Source organism: Ailuropoda melanoleuca, chromosome 16 (genome assembly GCF_002007445.2).
Source record: "Ailuropoda melanoleuca isolate Jingjing chromosome 16, ASM200744v2, whole genome shotgun sequence".
NCBI lineage: Eukaryota > Metazoa > Chordata > Mammalia > Carnivora > Ursidae > Ailuropoda > Ailuropoda melanoleuca.
The window spans coordinates 78,148,564-78,171,527 of record NC_048233.1 but is presented as its reverse complement, the minus strand read 5'-3'; the positions used below and the strand labels follow the sequence as shown (position 1 = coordinate 78,171,527).

Below are 22,964 nucleotides of genomic sequence, written 5' to 3'. Positions count from 1 at the left end.
AGCACCAGAAGCTTCTTTCAAGTTATCACACTTCCTTCTGGCATAGCATCTTGCCTCTGGAACCCAGGGACTTAATTAAGAAACAAAGAAAAAGAGTATTTTACAGGGTTTGGAGAAAGGGAATGAAATATTTCCTGGTAGCATTTCAGACAACAGATAACCCACAATGCTGACTTGCTTGGAGCTTCAGATGGAAATTTGTGCTGTTTGTTTTCTCTCCCCACAGCTAGGATCAGCTCTAACATGACCGCAGGAATAGATGAGCAAAGCACAGATGCTAGACATCAGTATGGTGCTGAGAGTGTCCACTAATCCCTCTAGCATTGAAACTCTCTTGTCTCAGCTCTGCCTAATTCAATGCTAAGACTGAAAAATATCCTGACACAGCCCAATGTCTACATTACAGAAAACGAATCTTTTTATTCATCAGAGTTACTCAATAACAAGGTGTAATAATTCTGCTCTGGTGGGTAGGGATTAGAGAAATCAATCGTATGCTCAGGGACAGTTTATACTTTAGCAGAAGACCAATAATTTTTTTATTAATTTTTTTTATTATATTATGTTAGTCACCATACATTACATTCCCGGTTTCCGATGTAAAGGTCGATGATTCATTAGTTGCATATAACACCCAGTGCACCATGCAATACGTACCCTCCTTACTACTCATCACCAATCTATCCCATTCCCCCACCCTCCTCCCCTCTGAAGCCCTCAGTTTGTTTCTCAGAGTCCATAGTCCAATAATTTTAAAACATAGAACCTTAACCTTCTTGATCAGCGGCTATTGGGCCTGGATGTAGGGAACTCCTTTAAGAGATTTTATAATTTAAAAGCAAAATATATATACACACCAATTACCCATATGTAGGTACAATAATGAAAATCCAAAGTGAAGATTGAAACATTTAAGGAGTATTTAATGTTAATTAGACTCAATTTTTAGAGAAAAAGAGGCTCACACATTTAAGTAAGGAATAAGTAAAGATTTGTACTCCAGCAGAAATTTCCTAAATACACCATTCTCTTCTAAGAGCAACTGCAGTGTTTTCCGAAGTGCCCATCAGAGGTCTCTCCTTTGGCCCACTTTCTCCTATACCCACCTCATCAGTAAAACTTTTGTCTGGTTCCTGCGCTTATCCCCCAGTAATGGATATGATCCAATTAGGTCTATTGGTAGGACTAAGTTCAAGATTCTATTGAAGAAATAAAATAATTTTTTTTAATAATAATTTTTTATTATGTTATGTTAATCACTATACAGCACATCCTTAGTTTTTGATGTAGTGTTCCATGATTCATTGTTTGCGTATAACACCCAGTGCTCCATGCAATACGTGCCCTCCTTAATACCCATCACCAGCCTATCAGAGGGGAGAGGGGAGGGGGATTGGGAAATAAAAGAATTTGATTCCCATTTCCCTTTTGTCATCCTAATCACTTTGTGTTTCCATTGTTTTGCATTTGCAGAGAAAATCTTCAGGGAAGGGGTTGTCATGTATCCTTGGAATTCACCCTCCTGGCACCCTCAATTATGCCATTGGCACCAGCAGGTAAGCAGGAAAGGTCTCTTGTACATCTGTTAGCCTCCTTCAGAGATGCAGCTACACGTGGTTAAGGTTGATGCTCTGCTTCATGTTTCATAGTAAGCATCCCTCCAGAGGGCTGCAGATTTCTTTAAGGCCCTGCAGGAGAAGTAAACAAAATAATCAGTAGGTGAGACTTTAATGTAAAAGGAGCTGCTCCATATAACATGTGCTCTTTTTCTTGATTCAGGACAGCGTTGTTATTTTCAGCTATATCTGATAGACGTTTTTTTCTGTTGCCCAGTGAAGGGAATCAAATACACTGCATTGTCTTTTAGCAGATGAATTCACCTTTCCGATAGGAAGGAGATTGAGTTTTTATTTCATTTTATTCTCTCTTGTACCCCGAATCATCAATTGTTGTTCTTTCTAGTATTAAAAAGTAAGTCTCTGAGTCTCTATAAGATAAAGCATATACCTCTATACGAACCCATCCTGTATCTACCCACCCATCGTATTTTACAATGTGAAAGATATTTTTTTAGGCTTTGGGGGGCATAGCAATGAGTAGGAGAGACATGAGTCCCATCTACATGGAGTTCCTGGTCTAGGTCGGGAGACATATATTAAGTAATGTATTACCCACGATGTTATTTAATCATGATTATGATAAAGGTCACAAGTGAAGAGAAACAGGTGCTGCAAGTGTGGATGATGGATTTAGTCCTGGGGGTGAGGGGAGACTGAGATGAAGAAAAGGCATTTATGAGCCTTGGAAAGTGGATGGTGATTGAGAAGGTGATATGAGGGGAGGTGGTGGGCTGGAAGAACATTCTAGGCAGAAGAAAAGGTGGCAAAGGACAGGAAATGGTAAGGGGCAGGGAGTTCTGTAGCAACTGAAGAGAAGCCTGATATCTGGAAATCAGAAGAGAGAAATGGGAGTGGTGGGGAGTCTGAAACTGGAGCACTCTCCAGGGGCCAGATCAGGCCAGGCCTGGCCTTATTGGTTTCATTCAAGACACTGGTATTTTCTTCTTTTTCTAATTGTAAAAGAACTTATTACACCCAGATCATGGGTTGTTAATGTTTTATAGGGGGTGTGAATACACCAAGATGAGTACAGATTTTCAGTTCTTGCAGGCTTCTCTGCTCTTGGTCAGTTACCACTCTCTGATCCACGCATTTATGTCCCTGGACCCTGTAGGCATCTAAGTTTGTATCTCTGGGTGAGATGATCAGAGAGTCCCTCCCAGCACATAAATTCTAAAGCATGATAAGGCTCTGCAGGGGATACAAGGACATATGACACACAGCTCTGGTTTTAAAAAGCTTGACATTTAGTAGGGCAGCAAGGCATTTTCACTAAGAAGTTACTAGAAGGTAGTAGGTACACGGTAAGAATTATTTCTTATCATTGCATTGTTGATGTTGTTCCCTGAAGAGTCTCATGTCCATACTGGGTATACAGATGCCCTTTAATAATAGTTGTTGAGTAAATGATTCACAAGGCAGTGACAGTCTGGGGACGAGCAGGGAGGGGAAATAAGAGCTGTGAGTTGAAAGTCTCTGTAATTACCTGACAATATCTCCAAATGCTTCCAACAGGGGCTTATTCACATACAGCAATCCATGCTTGGCACACAGTGACCTCACCAGGGGTGCCACCTTGTGATAATTATGGCATGGCATTATGGGAAACAGACTAGGGAAACAGAGACAGGAAATACAAAACTTAGATCAAAAGAGCAACCTGAGGGGCGCCTGGGTGGCACAGCGGTTGAGCGTCTGCCTTCGGCTCAGGGCGTGATCCCAGCGTTCTGGGATCGGGCCCCACATCAGGCTCCTCTGCTATGAGCCTGCTCCTTCCTCTCCCACTCCCCCTGCTTGTGTTCCCTCTCTCTCTGGGTCTCTATCTCTGTCAAATAAATAAATAAAATCTTTAAAAAAAAAAAAAAAAGAGCAACCTGAAGGAGTTTTCTTTTCCCTATTACTAGATAAAACTCTATTAGCAATGCAGACCCAACCTCAACATCGTACAGTCCTTCTGTTCTAAGAAGTTCAAAACTCTTGTCAAAACGCTCTACTCTTATCTCTTAATGCTCTGCAAGCCCTGTGGGTGGCAAATGTTTGGGAAGACCTAAGAGAATTACCTCTATCAAATATATTTATTTTTGGCAAGGTCAAATGAAAACAGAGGGTTTTCTACCATTTTGAATTACCTGGAGAGCTGGAGATAACCCCCCCCACCATGTTTCTGTCTCTCTGTATATACATAAAATTCTTGCAAAATGAGTATGCTGAGTATTCAGTAAGTTTTAGTCAAGGTATGTGGGGGAAAGTTCTAGGATAGGAATAAGAAGTGAGGAGAGATGGGTTTTACCCAAGACTTTCACTCATCAGCCAGATGAACTTCTTGGCCTTTAACCTTCTCTTTGATAAAATATGAATAATAACCTTCACTGTTCTGCTGAAATTTTAAAGATTTTATTTATTTATTTATTTATTTATTTATTTATTTATTTAGATTAATAGGCCATGGAGGGGAGAGAGAGAGAGAGAGAAAGAGAATCTCCAGCTGACTCTGGGCTGAGCGCAGAGCCCAGCGTGACACTTGATCCCACACTGCTGAGATCATGACCTGAGCCAAAATCAAATCAGATGTCTAACCGACTGAGCCACCCAGGTGCCCCTTGCTGAGATTTTAAAGGACTAACAGGAAAAAAAGGATGAGAAAATCCCGTTAGTAGATATAAGATCTTTTTCCTTTTCTGACTATCACAGATATGGCTTAGACGAAAAGGATGTGGAAAGTCTCTTCCCTGAATATTCTGGAGAGGCTGACTTTCAAAGTACTATCATTTTCTCTTTCTTTAGTGCATGTACACCTAACTGCCCATTGGTAAAGTATTTCCAGGTATCATTTGGAAATTGCAGCAGGAACTGGATTTCATTGTTGATTATTTCATAACCTTGGCTCTAAAGATACAGATTGATGTTAATATTAAATCTTAATTAAATTTCAACACAAATATTATGATTTTTCATGGGTTTTGCCAACAAACCACATGCAAAAAAACAAAAACAAAAACCAACAACAACAAAAAAAGACCCAATCACCAATTCCTGTCTCTGGGAATCTAGAAACTGAGTGAGTCATTGATTTTTTTTTCAAGATTCACTCCACTTACTTGCAATTGTTACACCTTCTTTTCTTTCTTCCCTTCCTTACCATTAATGTTTATAGAAAGATAGCAGCCTTTAAAGAATTCTGGTTCATTTTTTCCCTCTAAAATCTTGAGTGTAGGGCTTTGCTCTGGACTGTATGGGGGAGCTGTTCTAAGTGACAGCCCTTGCCTTTTACCATGGACTGTTTTTTTACTCACTGGTGCTTGATTTGGAAGTTCTGGTGCCCAGTGAACCAGTCATTAAAAAAGGACTGTTCAATATTACAGGTGGCCAAGACCTGCAAAGAAAAAGCTTATATTAGATGCAAATGAGTTGAAGTGTCAAACAAAGAAAAATGTTTATTTATTCCTTTAAAAATTCAATTGTTCAACAAGTACCTATTTTATGTAAGAAACTATGAGGGATAAAAAAGATACATAGTGCAAGATCTCAAGGAGCTTATGATTTAAAAAGGTAATAAGACATTTTGCTAGGAAGTTTATACAAGGCAATAGATATGAAGAAGTATATGGGACCTTAGGGGGCTAAATCACCATCAGCCTTCAGATACAGAGGGCTAAGCTGTCATGAATGAGGACTCTGGAAGAGGGAAGTAGGATTGTAGGATTTTGGTAGAGATAGTAGGGGTTAGAATACCATTTCCATAGAGTACACTCGAAGGACTTCTAGATGGGAAGTAAGGCATTCAATTGTTCCAGCCACACGTTCTGGGCATAGAAGTGCATTACAGTGTAAGTAGTTTCCTTTGTAATCTAACATATTTTATTTTATGAATTTAAAACCCTTGCCCTAGGGAGGGGTTCATGGGCTTCTCCAGACTGCCAAGATTAAGAACCCGTATGAGTGTCATTTTATTCAATGCCTTTCTAAGGTTTAATTCTAGCTGGGGCTGTTGCCATTTTGAATGTTATTTTTGTGGTTGTTCTATGTCAGTGCTTCTCAAAGTGTACTTCAGCATACCTTTGGGTTCTCTAGAATCCTTCCAGGAGATCTGCAAGGTCAAAACTATTTCCAGAATGCTTCTAAGCTAGAATTTGCCTTTTTCATTTTCAATCTCTCATGCTTGTACAGCGGATTTTTTCCCCCAGAGGCTTCTTTTTTTTTTTAATGATTTTTTATTATATTATGTTAGTCACCATACAGTACATCCCCGGATTCCGATGCAAAGTTCGATGCTTCATTAGTTGCGTATAACACCCAGTGCACCATGCAATATGTGCCCTCCTTACTACACATCACCAGTCTATCCCATTCCCCCACCCCCCTCCCCTCATGCCCCCAGAGGCTTCTAAACATAGGATGGCATCATCAGTCTGATGTTTAACGTGTATTAATTTTTTTTGTTATTTAAGGTTAATTAATAAATAAATGTTTTAAAATTCTGTTTTAATTTCAAATATAGTAAGTATCAGTGGATATAACCTACATAAACAAAAGCTCTTTGAGGTTCTCAGTAACTTCTGAGAGTAAAAGGGGGTTCTGTGGCCAAAAAGTTTGAGAGCTAATACTCTATGCTCTAATTGAAGGTCCACTGAGTTTGGGAATGAGCTCAGAGAACAAAGTGATATAATGACAGGATTCTCCAGTTAACCATGGCACTGCCAGTGGAAAGCTTAGGAGGCTAGGGTATTCTGCGCTGATCATAACGGTCAGTCATTAACAGCATGCTCAGGGAACATGCCATGTCTCCTCTCTGGGCCTTTTTATCTTTACAACGAAATGAGGTGAATTCCAGGGTCCTTCTAGATGTAAAATTCATTTGGTAATTCTAGGAACTCAGATTCACTTGAAACGCTGTGTTGTGTGGGGGATGGGTCAGCAAACTTTTTCTATAACGTGCAAGGCAATAAATATTTAATTCTCTGTCATAGTTACTCAGTTTTGCTGTTGTAGCATGAAGGCAGGCATAGATAATATGTAAATGTACAAGCATCGCTGTATTCTAATAAAATTTTATTTATGTAAATAGGCAAAGGGCTGAATTTGGCCCTTGGACTATAGTCTACTGACCCTTAGTTTAGAGCAAAGACTTTGAAATCAGATTGCCTATGTTTAAAACCTGCTTTCATTGCTGGTGGGAACGCAAAATGGTGCAGTCACTTTGGAGGACAGTTGGACAGATTCTTACAAAGCTTAACATAGTCTGAAGATATGATCCAGAAATCCTTGGTATTTACCCAAAAGAGTTGAAAACTTCCGTGTGCTCAAAACCTGTATACTAGTGTTTATAGCAGCTTTATCCAAGTTGGGAAAAGCTGGAAGCAACTAAGATGTCCTTTAAGAGGGGAATGGATAAGAGCAATCTACACTTTCAATGTTATCCCGATCAAAATACCGAGGACATTTTTCAAAGAACTGGAACAAATAGTCCTTAAATTTGTATGGAACCAGAAAAGGCCCCGAATCTCCAAGGAACTGTTGAAAAGGAAAAACAAAGCTGGGGGCATCACAATGCCGGATTTCGAGCTGTACTACAAAGCTGTGATCACAAAGACAGCATGGTACTGGCACAAAAACAGACACATCGACCAATGGAACAGAATAGAGAACCCAGAAATGGACCCTCGGCTCTTTGGGCAACTAATCTTTGATAAAGCAGGAAAAAACATCCGGTGGAAAAAAGACAGTCTCTTCAATAAATGGTGCTGGGAAAATTGGACAGCTACATGCAAAAGAATGAAACTTGACCACTCTCTCACACCATACACAAAAATAAACTCCAAATGGATGAAAGACCTCAATGTGAGACAGGAATCCATCAAAATTCTAGAGGAGAACATAGGCAACAACTTCTATGACATCGGCCAGAGCAACCTTTTTCACGACACATCTCCAAAGGCAAGAGAAATAAAAGATAAAATGAACTTATGGGACTTTATCAGGATAAAGAGCTTCTGCACAGCCAAGGAAACAGTCAAAAAAACTAAGAGACAGCCCACGGAATGGGAGAATATATTTGCAAAGGACACCACAGATAAAGGACTGGTATCCAAGATCTACAAAGAACTTCTCAAACTCAATACACGAGAAACAAATAAACAAATCATAAAATGGGCAGAAGATATGAACAGACACTTTTCCAATGAAGACATACAAATGGCTAACAGACACATGAAAAAATGTTCAAAATCATTAGCCATCAGGGAAATTCAAATCAAAACCACACTGAGATACCACCTTATGCCAGTTAGAATGGCAAAAATTGACAAGTCAGGAAACAAAAAATGTTCGAAGGATGTGGAGAAAGGGGATCCCTCTTACATTGTTGGTGGGAATACAAGTTGGTACAGCCACTTTGGAAAACTGTGGAGTCCCTTAAAAAGTTAAAAATTGTGCTACCCTATTATCCAGCAATTGCAGTACTGGGTATTTACCCCAAAGATACAGACGTAGTGAAGAGAAGGGCCATATGCACCCCAATGTTCATAGCAGCATTGCCCACAGTAGCTAAATCGTGGAAGGAGCCGAGATGCCCTTCAACAGATGACTGGATTAAGAAGCTGTGGTCCATATATGCAATGGAATATTACTCAGCCATCAAAAAGAACGAATTCTCAACATTTGCTGCAACATGGACGGGACTGGAGGAGATAATGCTAAGCGAAATAAGTAAAGCAGAGAAAGACAATTATCATATGGTTTCACTCATTTATGGCACATAAGAGGTAGGAAGATAGGTAGGAGAAGAAAGGGAAGAAGAAAGGGGGGGTTAAACAGGAGGGAAAATGAACCACGAGAGACTATGGACTCTGGGAAACAAACTGAGGGCTTCAGAGGGGAGGGGGGTGGGGGAATGGGGTAGGTTGGTGATGGGTATTAAGGAGGGCACGTATTGCATGGTGCGCTGGGTGTTATACACAAGTAATAAATCATGGAACTTTACATCAAAAACTAGGGATGTACTGTATGGTGACTAACATAATATAAAAAATTATTATAAAAAAATGATTGCTGATGGCATAGTGTGCACAGATGATTTCCCTTGTTGAAGGTGAGGGAGCACCACCTAGAGGAATCATGATGGAAACCTGACGTGATGGTGGGCGGGCTCCCTCCCTGTTGGGGAGTGNAAAAATTATTATAAAAAATATAAAATAAATTAGTTGTCAAGTCATGAAAGGACATGGAAGAAACTTAAATTATTTTTTGTTAATATTGCCAATAATATTGCTAAGTGAATAAAATCAGTTGTAAAATGTAAAAAAAATAAAATAAAAGATAAAACCTGCTTTCTACCTCTGAGTAGCTCTGCGATCTTATACAAGTTACTCAACTTCTTCATGTCTTCTGTGAAGTGGTAATAATCATAGCACATGTATCATGTGGTTACATGCAAAAGAGTGGACAGTGCCTGGCCCCTAGTAAGCATTCCGTTATTATAAAGTATTATTATTTGAGGTAACCAGACTCTAAATCAGTGTGGTCTCAAGGATCTTCTCCTAAGATCGCCACTTTACCTGGGTGCTGAACCAGTCCTTCTTCTCCTCTGTGCTCATTTTCATTGATGTATGGCTCATATGGGTAACATATGTCATCCAGGGACTTTCAAGAAACCTTTCAGAGAATAAAAGGAGAAAGTGATGACTCCTTGGGGTGTTTCAGTTCCTGTCACTGGGCTTTAGAACTGCTGGCAGATCTGGCTGAGCATTGGAAGAAATGGAAGGGAATGAAAGATTCCAGTAAAATGGTGGTCCTTTGTTTTCCTCTTCAATGGTCCTTTATATATAGAGAGATGACACACTAGACTTTGGTACATGACCAATCTTGCATCCTAATGTATGGTAGCAGTGACCCCAAAGTTCACTGCAGCATTGGCCCAAGGATCAAAAGATACCTAGGACATAAGCAAAGTGATTGACAACTTTGGCTTTGTCATCAGGATAGAACTGGATTCAAGTTCTGATTTGGCACTGCCACTGGCCCTTACTTGCTCTATAACCTTGACAAACAACTTAATCTCTCTGAGCTTCAGCTCTCTTAGCAGAAAAATGAAGATGATGCTATCTACATTACAGGAATGTGCAAGATAATGCAGATAAATCCTTTATCCAAGTGCCTGATGCATAGTAGCTGTTAATATCCTTATTATTATGTAGGGTTTAGAGTAATAATGTGAAAGAATGGGTGAGGAATAAATTGGAAAGTTGAAGAGAACTCTTTAGTCATTTTGGTTTTGGGAAAATCTGTAGTCATAAAGTAACCATTAAAAATTCCTGTCCTTCCATTACTTTTGGCAAGGATTATGGTGTCAAGCTGCATTACAATTCTAAAGAACTTGGGGGTCAGATGGAATTCTGCAACTGGGAATTAAACATGTGGAAAGAAAATGACAAGATTGGGCAAATTCTTTTTCCAAGGAACTTTTCTTATTCAACTATTTCAACTTTTTAAAAAAAATATGTTCATGGAAATGTCTCAGTTACAGAGAATGGGGCCTGCTGTTCCAATCTTCTGCTAATCACAAACAGCTCAGATAAGGAAGGTAAAAGGATCATTTAGGTTATGCAGATAAAAGAATATTCTTGCTTTCTTACTTGACCATGAATATGAGCAATATGGTTCCAAAGATTCCATAAAAAGGGCCTAACATGATGAAATGGCGGATGTAAAAGCTGCTGACCCAAGCAATGTCCTGCAGAGAGAATGATTGACAGTTAAGTGCCCTGGACACAATTTCATTTTCCCTTCATTAGGCTAGAGCGAAGTCTTATGCCTTATTAGTCAAGGAAGCTACATCTGGAAGGGACTAAACATTTCCATGTCCCCTTTTCTATCTGATCTACCTTCGGAGGCTGAGTCAAGTTACTCACCTCCCAAAATCTTTGGAAGTACATCGATTGCATGGATTTCAGGATGATAAATACAGGCCCAAAGAGGGGGATCACAACTGAAAAAGAACAACAATAAAAAAATATGGTGAGTAAATGAGTAGAATGTGACCCCAGTGTAAATAAGCAGGAGTCTACCTCCTTAACATGTCACTCCTGGAATGTTGCCCCTGAGAAGTGATGCAAAGTGGAGCTCCACAGCCATATCCTGGACTCCATGGGACTCTTTGAGTCTCTGAGGCTGAAACAGGAATTTGGTTCAAGCTCCCTCAAGAAGACTAAGGAAGCTTTGAAAATTTGAGTCATTCTTGATAGAGGCATTCCAGAAGCTTCTGCTCTGAACTTTCATGCTTTCTCAAGGTCCATGGAATCCTTCAGTCCATCACAATCCTTAGGATTGGGCCCTGTCACAATATGTCAAGGTAGCAGAAATGCAGAAGCAATACTCATTTTCTGACCAGATGGTTATTTACCTGCTTCCCCCCCAGGACCAGTGGGGAGAAGGAAAAGGACACAATGAAACAGCTTCCAAGGACAGAGAGTTTTGTGAGATGGGCATTCTGCAGTGGATCCACTCCATCCATTTATTCCTCATGAGCTAAGGTCATATTGCTGCACTACAGACAGGGAAGAAGGCTCAGAAAAGAAATTCCAACAGCTTTTTTTCTTATGGGAACACACCTCTGTTTAGGTTCAAGATCAGCTGCCTTTCAAAATGGGGCACTGATGTCCTCACTCCTCTTTTTGCTCATGCAGGAGAAGGAGAGCGTGACTATCATGGGATGGGGCTGCAGAATTCCAGCAGTGGAAGAGGGAGCAGTGGGAATTGACCCCCATATCTCAAAAAATGACCACAGGCCATCCTGGTCAGGCATGTTACAGATGACTACTGGTGCCTAACATTCGGGCAAATCAGATCATCTGCAACAGAGTCTCTCAATCCCAGCACTGTTGGCATTTTGGGCCAGGTAATACCTTGTTGTTAAGGGCTGTCCTGTGTATTGTAGGATGTTTAAAAGAACCACTGGCTTCTACCTACTGGGTGCCAGTCCCATCCCTTTCCCTCCATTGTGTTAACCAAAAATGTCTCTAGACATTTTTGTCTATGTCCCATTGGAATAACATTACTTCTGGCAGAGAACAACTGATCTACAGGAAACGTGTGGGACCTTCCCTGATTTTGTCTTATTTCTCAAATGTGTAAGCATTTTTTAGATGAGCATATTTTGGGGTTCCATGAAAACTTTTTTTGTTAGCTGACATGAGTTTGATTTTGGTTAAGAACAAAGCATTTTTAATTCTTTCAAAGAACAAGCTCCTAGTTTTGTTGCTCTGTTCTACTGTTTTTTGTTTTTTGGATTTCTATATCATTGATTTCTGCTCTAATCTTTATTATTTCTCTTCTCCTGCTGGATTTAGGCTTTATTTGATGTTCTTTTTCCAGCTCCTTCAGGTGTAAGATTAGGTTGTGTATTTGAGAACTTTTTTGTTTGTAGAGAAAGTCCTGTATTGCTATACTTGCCTCTTAGGACCACCTTTGCTGTATCCCAAAGATTCTGAACTGTTGTGTTTTCCTTTTCGTTTGTTTCCATGTATTTTTAAAATTCATCTTTAATTTCCTTGTTGATCCATTCATTCTTTAGTAAGATGCTCTTTAACCTCCATGTGTGTTCCTTCCAAATCTTTTCTTGTGATTGAAATAAAGAAATGAATCCCATTTACAGTTGCGTCAACATCCATAAGATACCTAGGAATAAAACTAACCAAAGAGGCAAAGGATCTGTATTCTGAAAACTATAGAACACTTAAGAAAGAAATTGAGGAAGATACAAAGAAATGGAAAAACATTCCATGCTCATGGATTGTCAGAACAAATACTGTTAAAATGTTTATGCTACCTAGAACAATCTTCACATTCAACGCAATCTGTATCAAAATGCCATCGACATTTTTCAGAGAGCAGGAACAAATAATCCTAAAATTTGTATGGAGCCAGAAGAGACCCTGAATAGCCAGAGGAATGTTGAAAAAGAAAACCAAAGCTGGTGGCATCACAATGCCAGACTTCAAGCTCTATGACAAAGCTGTAATCATCAAGACAGTATGGTACTGGCACAAAAACAGACACATAGATCACAGAACAGAATAGAGAGTCCAGAAATGGACCCTTGACTCTATGGTCAACTAATCTTCGACAAAGCAAGATAGAATATCCGGTGGAAAAAGGACAGTCTCTTCAATAAATGGTGCTGGGAAAATTGGACAGCCACATGTAGAAGAATGAAACTGGACCATTTTCTTACACCATACACAGAGATAAACTCAAAATAGGTGAAAGACCTAAATATGAGACAGGAATACATCAAAATCCTAGGGGAGAACACAGGCAGCAACTTTTTCAACCTCGGCCATAACAACTTCTTGCTAGACATGTCAAGGCAAGGGAAACTAGGCAAAAACGAACTATTGGGACTTCATCAAGATAAAATACTTTTTACAGCAAAGGAAATAGTAAAACTAAAAGTCAACCTACAGAATGGGAGAAGATATTTGCAAATGACATACCAGATAAAGGCCTACTATTAAAGATCTATAAAGAACTTATCAAACTCAATACCTAAAAAACAATCCAGTCAAGAAACGGGCAGAAGAGGGGTGTCTGGGTAGCTCAGTCATTAAGCGTCTGCCTTTGGCTCAGGGCATGATCCCAGGGTCCTGGGATTGAGCCCTGTATCGGGCTCCTCTGCTGGGAGCCTGCTTCTTCCTCTCCCATTGCCCCTCCTTGTGTTCCCTCTCTCGCTGGCTGTCTCTCTCTCTGTCAAATAAATAAATAAAATCTTAAAAAAAAAAGAAATGGGCAGAAGACATGAACAGACATTTCTCCAAAGAAGACATCCAAATGGCCAACAGACACATGAAAAACTGTTCCACATCACTTGGCATGAGGGAAATACAAATCAAAACCACAATGAGATACCACGTCACACCAGTCAGAATGGCTAAAATGAACAACTCAGAAAACAATAAACGTTGTTTCGAGAAAGAGGAACCGTCTTACACTGTTGATGGGAATGCAAGCTAGTACCCCCACTCTGGAAGACAGTATGGAGGTTGCCCAAGAAGTTAAAAATAGATCTTCCCCATGACCAGCAATTGCACTACTGGGTATTTACCCCAACGAGACAAATGGAGTGATCTGAAGGGACACCTGCACCCCAATGTTTATAGCAGCAATGTCCATAATAGCCAAACTATGGAAAGAGCCCAGATGTCCACTGACAGATGAATGGATAAAGAAGATATGATACACACACAGACACACACAGACACACACAATGGAATATTACTCAGCCATCAAAAAGAATGAACTCTTGCAATTTGTCATGACATGGATGGAGCTAGAGGTATTATGCTAAGTTAAATAAGTCATAGAAAGACAAATACTATATGATTTCACTCATATGTGGAATTTAAGAAACAAAATGGATGAACATAGAGGAAGGGAAGAAAAAATACAATAAGATGAAAATTAGGAGGGAGGAAAACCATAAAAGACACAGAACTCTAGGAAACAAACTGAAGTTTGTTGGAGGACAGGTCATGGAGGGAAGGAGTATTTGGGTGAGGGCATTAAGGAGGGCACTTGATAAAGTGAGCACTGTGTGTTATATGCAATTGATGAATCATTAAATTCTACCTCTGAAACTAAAAAAAAAAAAAACAAACCAAAAAAACCCCCAAAAAAACCCAACCCAAAGCATTTTTGCTTATGATATTTTTTATCAGTATCAGAATTATTTAGCAACCCTATTGTCTTTCAAGCCTGAGCCCATGTTCCGATTTGCTATATATACATTTGTACATACATGTGATTTTCACTTATATTGGGTGCAACTGTCATAAAGGATTTCCAGTGAGTTGTGTTTATGAAGTGGGAGTTTAAGCATTTGCAGGATTATTGAACTTCAAAAGTTGAATAGAAATGCCAGCTGTTCTCCGCTGAGAAACTGAACAAAGTTCTATGTCTTAACAGTTATTATGCTCTTCTTAAAAGCTTCTTGATGTCAATGATACCAGCTTAGAAATAGAAAACACTTTATCTTACAAAATACACTTTGAATGATGGAAGGTTTCCTTTGTGTTTTAAAGCACCTTTATAGTTGATTGTTCAAATATTGGCTTTCTGTAAAAAAAATTATAATAATTTTAGGCTGTTTGTAGTAGAATATCAATAAATTTTGCCACTTGGACCATTTTAATTACTACCTTAAAAGTAAAATATATACTGACATATATCTACATGTCTCTGTCCACCGAAATATCTTCTGCAGCTTATGTAGGCCATGGGAGTAGCCATCTCTCTTTCACCCAGAAGCTTTACAGGTGCCTTTTACCCCTGAGACTCTACATTTTATGACTTCACATTGTTAATCCTTTGGCATTCTTTTCCTATCTCTTTTTCTTCCCTATCCAAATACCACTATTCTTTTCTTCTTGAAAGGTGTTTAGTCTTTCAAGGACGAGATTCGCAGACGCAAGATTCCTTGATTGGCATCCTGACTTCAATCTCTCTTGAAGCTTCTCATGAGATGCACATTAAAAATGTTTATTTGCTTTTCCTTTTACGAGTTGTGCCCCAGGAAGCCTGAAATAAGATATGCTGCTTTTCCCAGTCACAAGAAGACATGGGTTGATCTCTCTGTGAGAGCACTGCAGTCATGCCGTCTGGCTTGACAATGGCTTGCTTCAAGGACAGGGGATGATAAAGAAAGTGGTTCCAAGGAGACTCACCCAAGTAGAAATACAGGTGCTGCTTTTCATAGTTGATGTGTTTGATTTTCTTCTTGCCATACTGAATGGAGAGAGAATAAAACTCAAATAAGAGACAAGACCTCTGGTCATTACATTCAAGGGCAATGCTGTGTGTGTGTGTGTGTGTGCGCATGTCTAAAATCTCTTATAGAAAGAGCCATCTGGTCAGAGTTTGTTGGCTGTCAAACTTAGGCACTAGAAGAGCCAGAACTGCAATCAGAGGAAATATTGAGGCATCTTTTTGTTTTAATCATATGTGGGCAATTCTTGCATTTGACTATGGGGATTGTGATTAAAAGAAATTTCCTATGGAAGCCATTTTGAAACTTTTTGTCCTTATATGGAGTAGAGTGGAGACTGAAAAGGATATTTTTGATGAGTTTTTCTAGCTCATCAACTGTGGTGTTTAGAATTCTGCTTGAAACCCAGTCTTCATCTCCATCCATTCATCCAACAGATATTTATCAAATGGTCATGAAATAAAAGATATAGGCATGGCCCCTCTTATCTGTCCCATCTTTCCACCTTTATGCTCTCATCATGGCTCTCACACTGTGATTTACTATTTTTTTTNCATGGCTCTCACACCGTGATTTACTATTTTTTTTAAAGATTTTATTTATTTATTTGACAGAGATAGAGACAGCCAGCGAGAGAGGGAACANTGTGATTTACTATTTTTTTTTTAAAGATTTTATTTATTTATTTGACAGAGATAGAGACAGCCAGCGAGAGAGGGAACACAAGCAGGGGGAGTGGGAGAGGAAGAAGCAGGCTCACAGCGGAGGAGCCCGATGTGGGACTCGATCCCAGAACGCCGGGATCACGCCCTAAGCCGAAGGCAGACGCTTAACCGCTGTGCCACCCAGGCGCCCCTGTGATTTACTATTTCTAAGGCATAATGACATTACGTATATCTTTTGTGGAGGAGGGAGGGGCAGTGAGAGGGAGAGGGAGAATCCTGAGCAGGTTCCATGACCAGTACAGAGCCTGGAGTGGGGCTTGATCTCACAACCCTGAGATCATGATCCAAAATCAAGAGTCGGACGCTTAACCGACTGAGCTACCCAGGTGCCCCTACGTCTAATCTTAATACTGGAAACTTGATTCATTTTCTAGGAGTCTCCTTAGTTAATTTAGTCTGTGCTCAGCACACAAGGACAGCAAATACCCTGAGGGGAGGCATAAAGGTAATGGTTATATCTCCAGTACCTAGTAAACATACAATAAATCACTATAATACAATAAATCTCTTTCTTTGAAAGAAAGAATGAATGAATGAAAATTTACATCTCTATGTTTTTACTATAGTTCATTTGGTCACAAGACTATAGGCAGCATTTGATTTCTGCTCTCCCCCATTCTGTTGATATCTTCCCTCCTACATATAGACTTCTTTTACTATTTGTATAGTAGGGTTGACTCTTTCTTCTCTTACTGTCATAGATAAGAGGAAATATCATGGTGATGATGTTATAAGAGCTATTTGCAGTTACTCCCAAACCTCCAGATATTTAAGTAGTGGGAAACATGGAAACAAGAACAGGTGGAAAATTCCTGGGAGATGGCACACCTAGATGTAGGACTGATTTTGAGTATCACTCCAAAGGAGGGCTCTACATCTTCCAAACATGAGCATAGGTAGAAAAGTTGGCAGTAAAATGAGAAGGAAGGGAAAGTGGAGGGCTCTTCAGAAGTATCTTTTATGTAAAATAACTGAATTTTAGAGTTTAAATAATTTTAAGCAATGACTTGGACAGTAGCTGTGAAATCATGTCACATAGAACCCTAAGGTCTAGGGACATGTCCCAAAAGCAGCTGTAAAACTTGGAGAGGTGACCTCCATCATTTGTAAAAAGGTACCATGCGTATTGAACATAGCCCCACAGAGGGTAATTCTGGAGAGGGTCAGCCTGCTTTGTAAAATTCAGTAAGACAAATCCTTGCTCTATGGGGATGATTAGAGAAATCAGTGTCACAATTTTGGTGATGAGTATAGGAATCCACAACCATCAGAGAGGTCCAACTTGATTGTGGAGCCATTGTCAAAGGCAACCGATTGATGATCACAGCCAGAGACTTTGTTTTTTTTAATCTAGTCAAGAGACTGGTTCTTAATTCGGGTGCAGAAGGTTGGGTATTCCAAAGCCAGGAAAACTTACTTTCAAAAAGTTTCCCAATTTTTGTTTTATGTAGTGCCAAGTGCAGGCAGCAACTGACAGAGCAATACCCTTTTATTTTTAATAAAACTCCTATGGGGCGCCTGGGTGGCTCAGTCGTTAAGCATCTGCCTTCGGCTCAGGGCGTGATCCTGGAATCCTGGGATCGAGCCCCACATCAGGCTTCTCCGCTGGGAGCCTGCTTCTTCCTCTCCTACTCCCCCTGCTTGTATTCCCTCTCTTGCTGGCTGTCTCTGTGTCAAATAAATAAATAAATAAAATCTTTAAACAAAACAAAACAAAACAAAACAAAAAACTCCTAAATTCTTTTAGGAAATAGCAGCCTCTTTCTAAGTACCTGACTCCCAGGTTCTATCATTTCCCTTGGAAGAGAAATACGTTTCTGTGATTATCCTTGTATCTCTTTGTTGAAGTAAGACTTTCTCCTAAAAAATTTGGTAAAAGTCCTTCAATGATGAGGACTTTTAATAAGTTGAGGTTAAAAAAACAAATGGGGGAGGGAATGGGATAGGCTGGTGATGGGTATTAAGGAGGGCACGTATTGCATGGTGCACTGGGTGTTATACGCAACTAATGAATCATGGAACTTAAAAAAAGTAAATAAATTAAAAAAAGAATAAATGGAAAAAAAATAAAAACAAACAAACAGCGACTGAGCAATTCTGGAATTGACTTTTTCCCTCCTTTTTCTATTGTTTAAGAAGCCCAAATTAGAGGTGAGATCTCTCAGTGTCTTATAAAAGCATTTGGGCTGTGGTTCATGTACAAATGAATCAAATAAACATGAACTAAAAATACCAGCATAGCTTTTTAAACTGAACTAGAATTAGTTGAGATAACTAGTTTTTCAAATATTTGTGATTTAATGCTTACTGAATGTACTGACATGTTTTCTCTGAATGAATGTCTCCATATCCTCATTAAACTTTGGAGAGTCATTGTCAACCTTAGTCAGCTGGTTTCACTATTTAACATTATCTTGTGTTTCCTCAGAGGTAGTGATGGCCTGGGCAGGGATCTGTCTGTCACCAGGATTGCTCAAGCAGGGTGATATGGGTTATCATATTTCCTGTCGTAGGAGGTTGGCTGGATGTCCTTTAAGGTCATAGAATCACATGCTTTACAGCTCCTTCTATTCATACAACCCCAGATTTGGTTATTTCACATCTGTGCCCTGGACTTAAAATAAGGGGATATGCTCTGAGAATGTGCTTGAAGTGGAACCCCCTGCTTGATTTTTCCTGGACAAGACCATAGACGTTTCCAGGAACCACTTTCAGGAACATTTCTCATGTGCTTGGGAATTCTAAACATACCTTGACAGGTTGTATATCTCCAACCAGGAAAAGTGGGCCCACATTAATATCTGGGTCTTTGGGATAGATGTTTGTTTTCACATGATGTTGGAAGTGGTCGTGATTCCACCATTTTGTTGATAGGCCCTAAGGAGAAGAGAGGTTTCATTAGTGGCGAGATTTCTCTCCTCAAATGTCCTTCTCTGTCAGAGTTTTCTATATGCATCTCTAAAGTCAAAGTAAGATACCGGAGCTTCTTCAACTTGCCCCTGGGCCACAGAATGACTCATTGGACAAAGGCTTTCAAAACCAACAAACAAATAATTATTTGATCCAGGAACACAAATTCAGACTAAGGCAATTCCTGATCATGAAATTTCATAAAAACCTGCTGCAATGAAATGTTTTTCCATCCCTCTTTCTTTAGGGGGCGGGTCCTCATTTAAAAAAATTCTAAAGGTGGGTAAGGTGAGAGTATTCTTATTATACAAATAAAGAAAACTCAGCTCTTAAATTTTAATTAGCTCTGGGGGAACAATGGTGCTAGGAATCCTGCTTTGATGAGTATTTCAAAGAATCATGGATCTGAAATGATTTCTTAGGGGGACTTGGCTCAGATCATTGCATGTTCAGGCTTCAGTGCTCTCACATAAAAATAAATTAGAATAAAAATATTTGAATTGATGCCAAGCTCAAATCACCTCTGATTAGGTTGTTTGTGATTTTCTCTCTCTCAATGACAGTCTGAAGGTCTTAATAGAGCTAAGATTTGAAAGTACATCGATGTGGTTTCATATCCTGGATGTACAAACACTGTTGTGTGGCTTGGGTAAATTTCACCCTCTTTGAGGTTCTAGTCTGTCTTCAGTAAATGTAGTATAATGACATTTACCTCTATGAGTTGTTTGGGGAGACATGAGATGATGTATGTAGAATGTTGGCGTATTGCGACATTCAATTTCTCCTTTTTTCCCCTACTACATTAATCGCTACAGAAGAATAAAGAACATGTGTTTTTCATTGCATATTTGACCTCTCTCAGCAACTGGCCTATACGTGTTTCAGATCTTCACTGTTCAGTACAGTAGCCATGAGCCACATGCTGGTTATTGAGCACTTGAAGTATGAGCAGTCAAATTAAGATGGGCTGTATGTGTATAATATTAGATTTTGAGACTCAGGATGAAAAAAGGAGTGAAAATACCACAATAATGATTTTTCTATTGATTACATGTTGAAATGATAATATTTTGAATATGTATATGGGGTAATAAAGGTACCTTCTAAAATCTGGCTATTAGAAAATTTAAAATGATTTATGTCATTTTAATGTAGCTTGCATTATATTTATGTTGGACTATGCTGGTCTAGACACTGACATCCTCCGTAGAGGGGGATGGGCATGTTTGAAAATCTGTTAAGTGTTAACATTGTCTTTCCATGGTCCTTGTTGCAGAGTCCTCTCTTAGCCAACTCCTCCTGACCCCATCCATCAGGAGAGATGTTCTCTTCACCTCTAACACTCCCTACCATCCTGAGTGAAATCTCTCTTCCTCCATCCCAGATCTCTCCCCTGAATCTCATGCTTGAAGGGGCAGTCACTTTCTAAACATTTCATTTTGGATGGCTCATAATATGTCAAACGCAATGTGTACTCATCAGTTTTTATTCTCCCTTCTAGGGCTCCACTGCTCTCTGCACTTCTCCCGTCAAACTGCTCTCACTCTTACAGCTGTGCATTGTCCTGTTATTGATGCATTCATTATTTATTTTGAAGTACATCCCATGCATCAGACACTGAGCCAAGCATTTGGAATATAAAGTCAGACACGATAAAATGGGGTTCCCACACTTATGAAACATACCATGTTAATGGGAGCAGTAAGCACACAAGGACACTATGATGAGCAAAGATTCACTTTGTTCATTAAATCTTTCGAGAGCCAACATTTTGGCCTCTTCCACCAGCTGACTGTACCTTTGCAATCAATAACTATCTGTGGAAGCTGGTAATAGGAGAGACAAGTCTTGATTCATGGTAGGTCATGGAGCAGATCTTGACAGTTCAAGGTTCTGGAGCTTAGAACAGTGGTCATAAAAATTATGGGTGTGATCTAAAGCAGCTGGCTCTACCCTCAGCCCTGGGTCTGGATGCCACAGTTACTGGAGCCAAGGGATAGACTGATCCATGGGGAAGTGAAGACAATCAGCTGCATGCGAATAGGCTGCCCCACACCAAATGCCATCTAGAAACTACCCTGTCATTTCTCATTTCCAAGTGAGGTCCTTGTTTGGTGCAGTATAAGGAATCCAAGCCTTGGGCTGAAGCCATTTTTTGGCTTGAATTCAAATCCCTGCTCCTGGATGTGTGTGGCCTTGGGCAAAATCCTCAACTGTGAAATAGATAAGAAGAGGATTACAGGAAATAACATGCTTGACACTCCTCCCCCCAAATTATTTTCAGATGTAGTCATGGAAACAGGATAGGCCAGATTCTCAAGGTAGGTCTTAGTATCAAATACTTTGTCCTTTTGTCCCTATAATATACTTGTTTCTTACAGTTTTCAAACTGTGCATCCTGGGTGTTGGGGGAGGGGAGTTGAAAGATAAGTTATACAGGGAGTCCATTTGGATTTTGGCTTTGCACAGAAGTCCAAAATGTGTGCAGATATTTGGCAGTGTGCTTTCAGAAGGGCTCTTTTATTGCACAAACACTATGAAGACCAGACAGACACATTTACTTAGTGCAGTGTGTGAAAAAAAATTCCAAAGAGAATCTCAGTATCTGTGCTTTTCCAGGGGGAGGGTAAATTGACATGAGATCAAGTTTTGAAATTTAAAATTGTGATGTACGTAAAAGGTGAAAGTGTTGCCGCTTATATTATAATTTTCTTTGTTACCTCCCTCCCACCTGCCTTTCCTTCCCACAGACAGTTTTCTCTCCTGCACAGAGTGAAGCCTATATTCATTTTCCTCACGAATCACTGGTTTTGCTGCAAAAAGGCACAGTACACTTGGTATGCTTTTAGAGCATTTCCCATTTACTTACTCCGTTCATGAGTCGTCAAGGTTATATTCATTTCAACTAGAGCAAAATTATTTCTGGCAACACAATTTACAGAGAGAGAGTGGTGTAAGAATTTGGACCAATGGGAAAGCAGTGACTTTTTAAAAGCACCAGCAAGGGTGGAGCTTGAAATATTACATATACTGGCACCAAGTCAACTGGCAATTATCTCCAGGGCATGAGTCCCTCTTTTCCCCTGACTTCCTCCAAACAGAGAGAGTTGGAGAGCTTGTTACCTAATTCTTACAAGGACAGAAGAAACTGTCTTTGCTTTTATTCTGTGGTAAAGATTTCTGAGTGAATAAACACTTTTTCAAGTTAAATGAGACTGGTCACATAAAATGACAATATATTATTCATTCTAACCATTCTGAGTAACTGACATAATTCTAATACGAATCTAGATCCAACTCTGTGTTATTTACTCAAACGTTGTTTGCTCAGCTGGAAAGAGGGTTGATAAGACTGTGATTTTAAGTATCTTCCAGTTCAACATAAAACCTCTGTTCAGGCAAAACGAATAGGCTCTGAGTCAGTGCTTATGAGTTTTTCCTAAAGTGACCTGGCTCGAATGCAAGATTTGGCTTAGTGGAAGGCTCAGAGGCACTTCCCCGCTTCTGGGCCAGAGTACATAGTCAGTAAATCCTAGAACGTTGTAGAATAGCAGAGATGCAGTTTAAGTCCTAATATTAGAGACGAGAACACTGAGAGCCAGAGATAGACTATGACTCAGTCAAGATCACACAGGGAGTCTTATCAGAGCCAGGCTAGACCCCAGTCCTAGCAGCCCTGTACTGTTTCCTCGGTTCACACATCCATCCAGCCAGCCAGCCAGTCACTCAACAAATGCTATTGAAGGTCTATCATGCACCAGGAACTCTGCTAGGTGCTGCATTGCGGTGGCGGATAGGACAATGTGCCTGCCCTCCTGGAGATTATGTTTAGGTTGGGAGGGGAGACAAGATCAACTACCATCATCACCACTGCTTTTTCCAGCAGTCTGGGGTTTGCGATCCTCGACTTGAATGGTGCCACCTGACCTTTCTTGTCCATTCTCTTTCTCTTCA

General features: G+C 39.8%; 1 protein-coding gene across 1 annotated transcript in view; it reads right to left on the bottom strand.

Annotated features, from left to right (window-relative positions):
* Positions 1-1,383: 1,383 nt before the first annotated feature.
* The window catches only part of LOC100470779 (fatty acid desaturase 2-like protein FADS2P1), a 34,629-nt gene continuing 13,048 nt past the window's right edge, over positions 1,384-22,964 (bottom strand). The window contains exons 5-12 of the mRNA XM_002922685.4: positions 18,852-18,977; positions 15,335-15,395; positions 10,526-10,602; positions 10,250-10,347; positions 9,173-9,269; positions 4,913-4,992; positions 3,106-3,231; positions 1,384-1,688 (exon numbers count right to left, since the gene is read on the bottom strand). Coding sequence (XP_002922731.2) covers positions 1,637-1,688; positions 3,106-3,231; positions 4,913-4,992; positions 9,173-9,269; positions 10,250-10,347; positions 10,526-10,602; positions 15,335-15,395; positions 18,852-18,977 — 717 coding nt within the window. The 3' untranslated portion in view covers positions 1,384-1,636. The remainder of the gene's footprint in view (positions 1,689-3,105; positions 3,232-4,912; positions 4,993-9,172; positions 9,270-10,249; positions 10,348-10,525; positions 10,603-15,334; positions 15,396-18,851; positions 18,978-22,964) is intronic.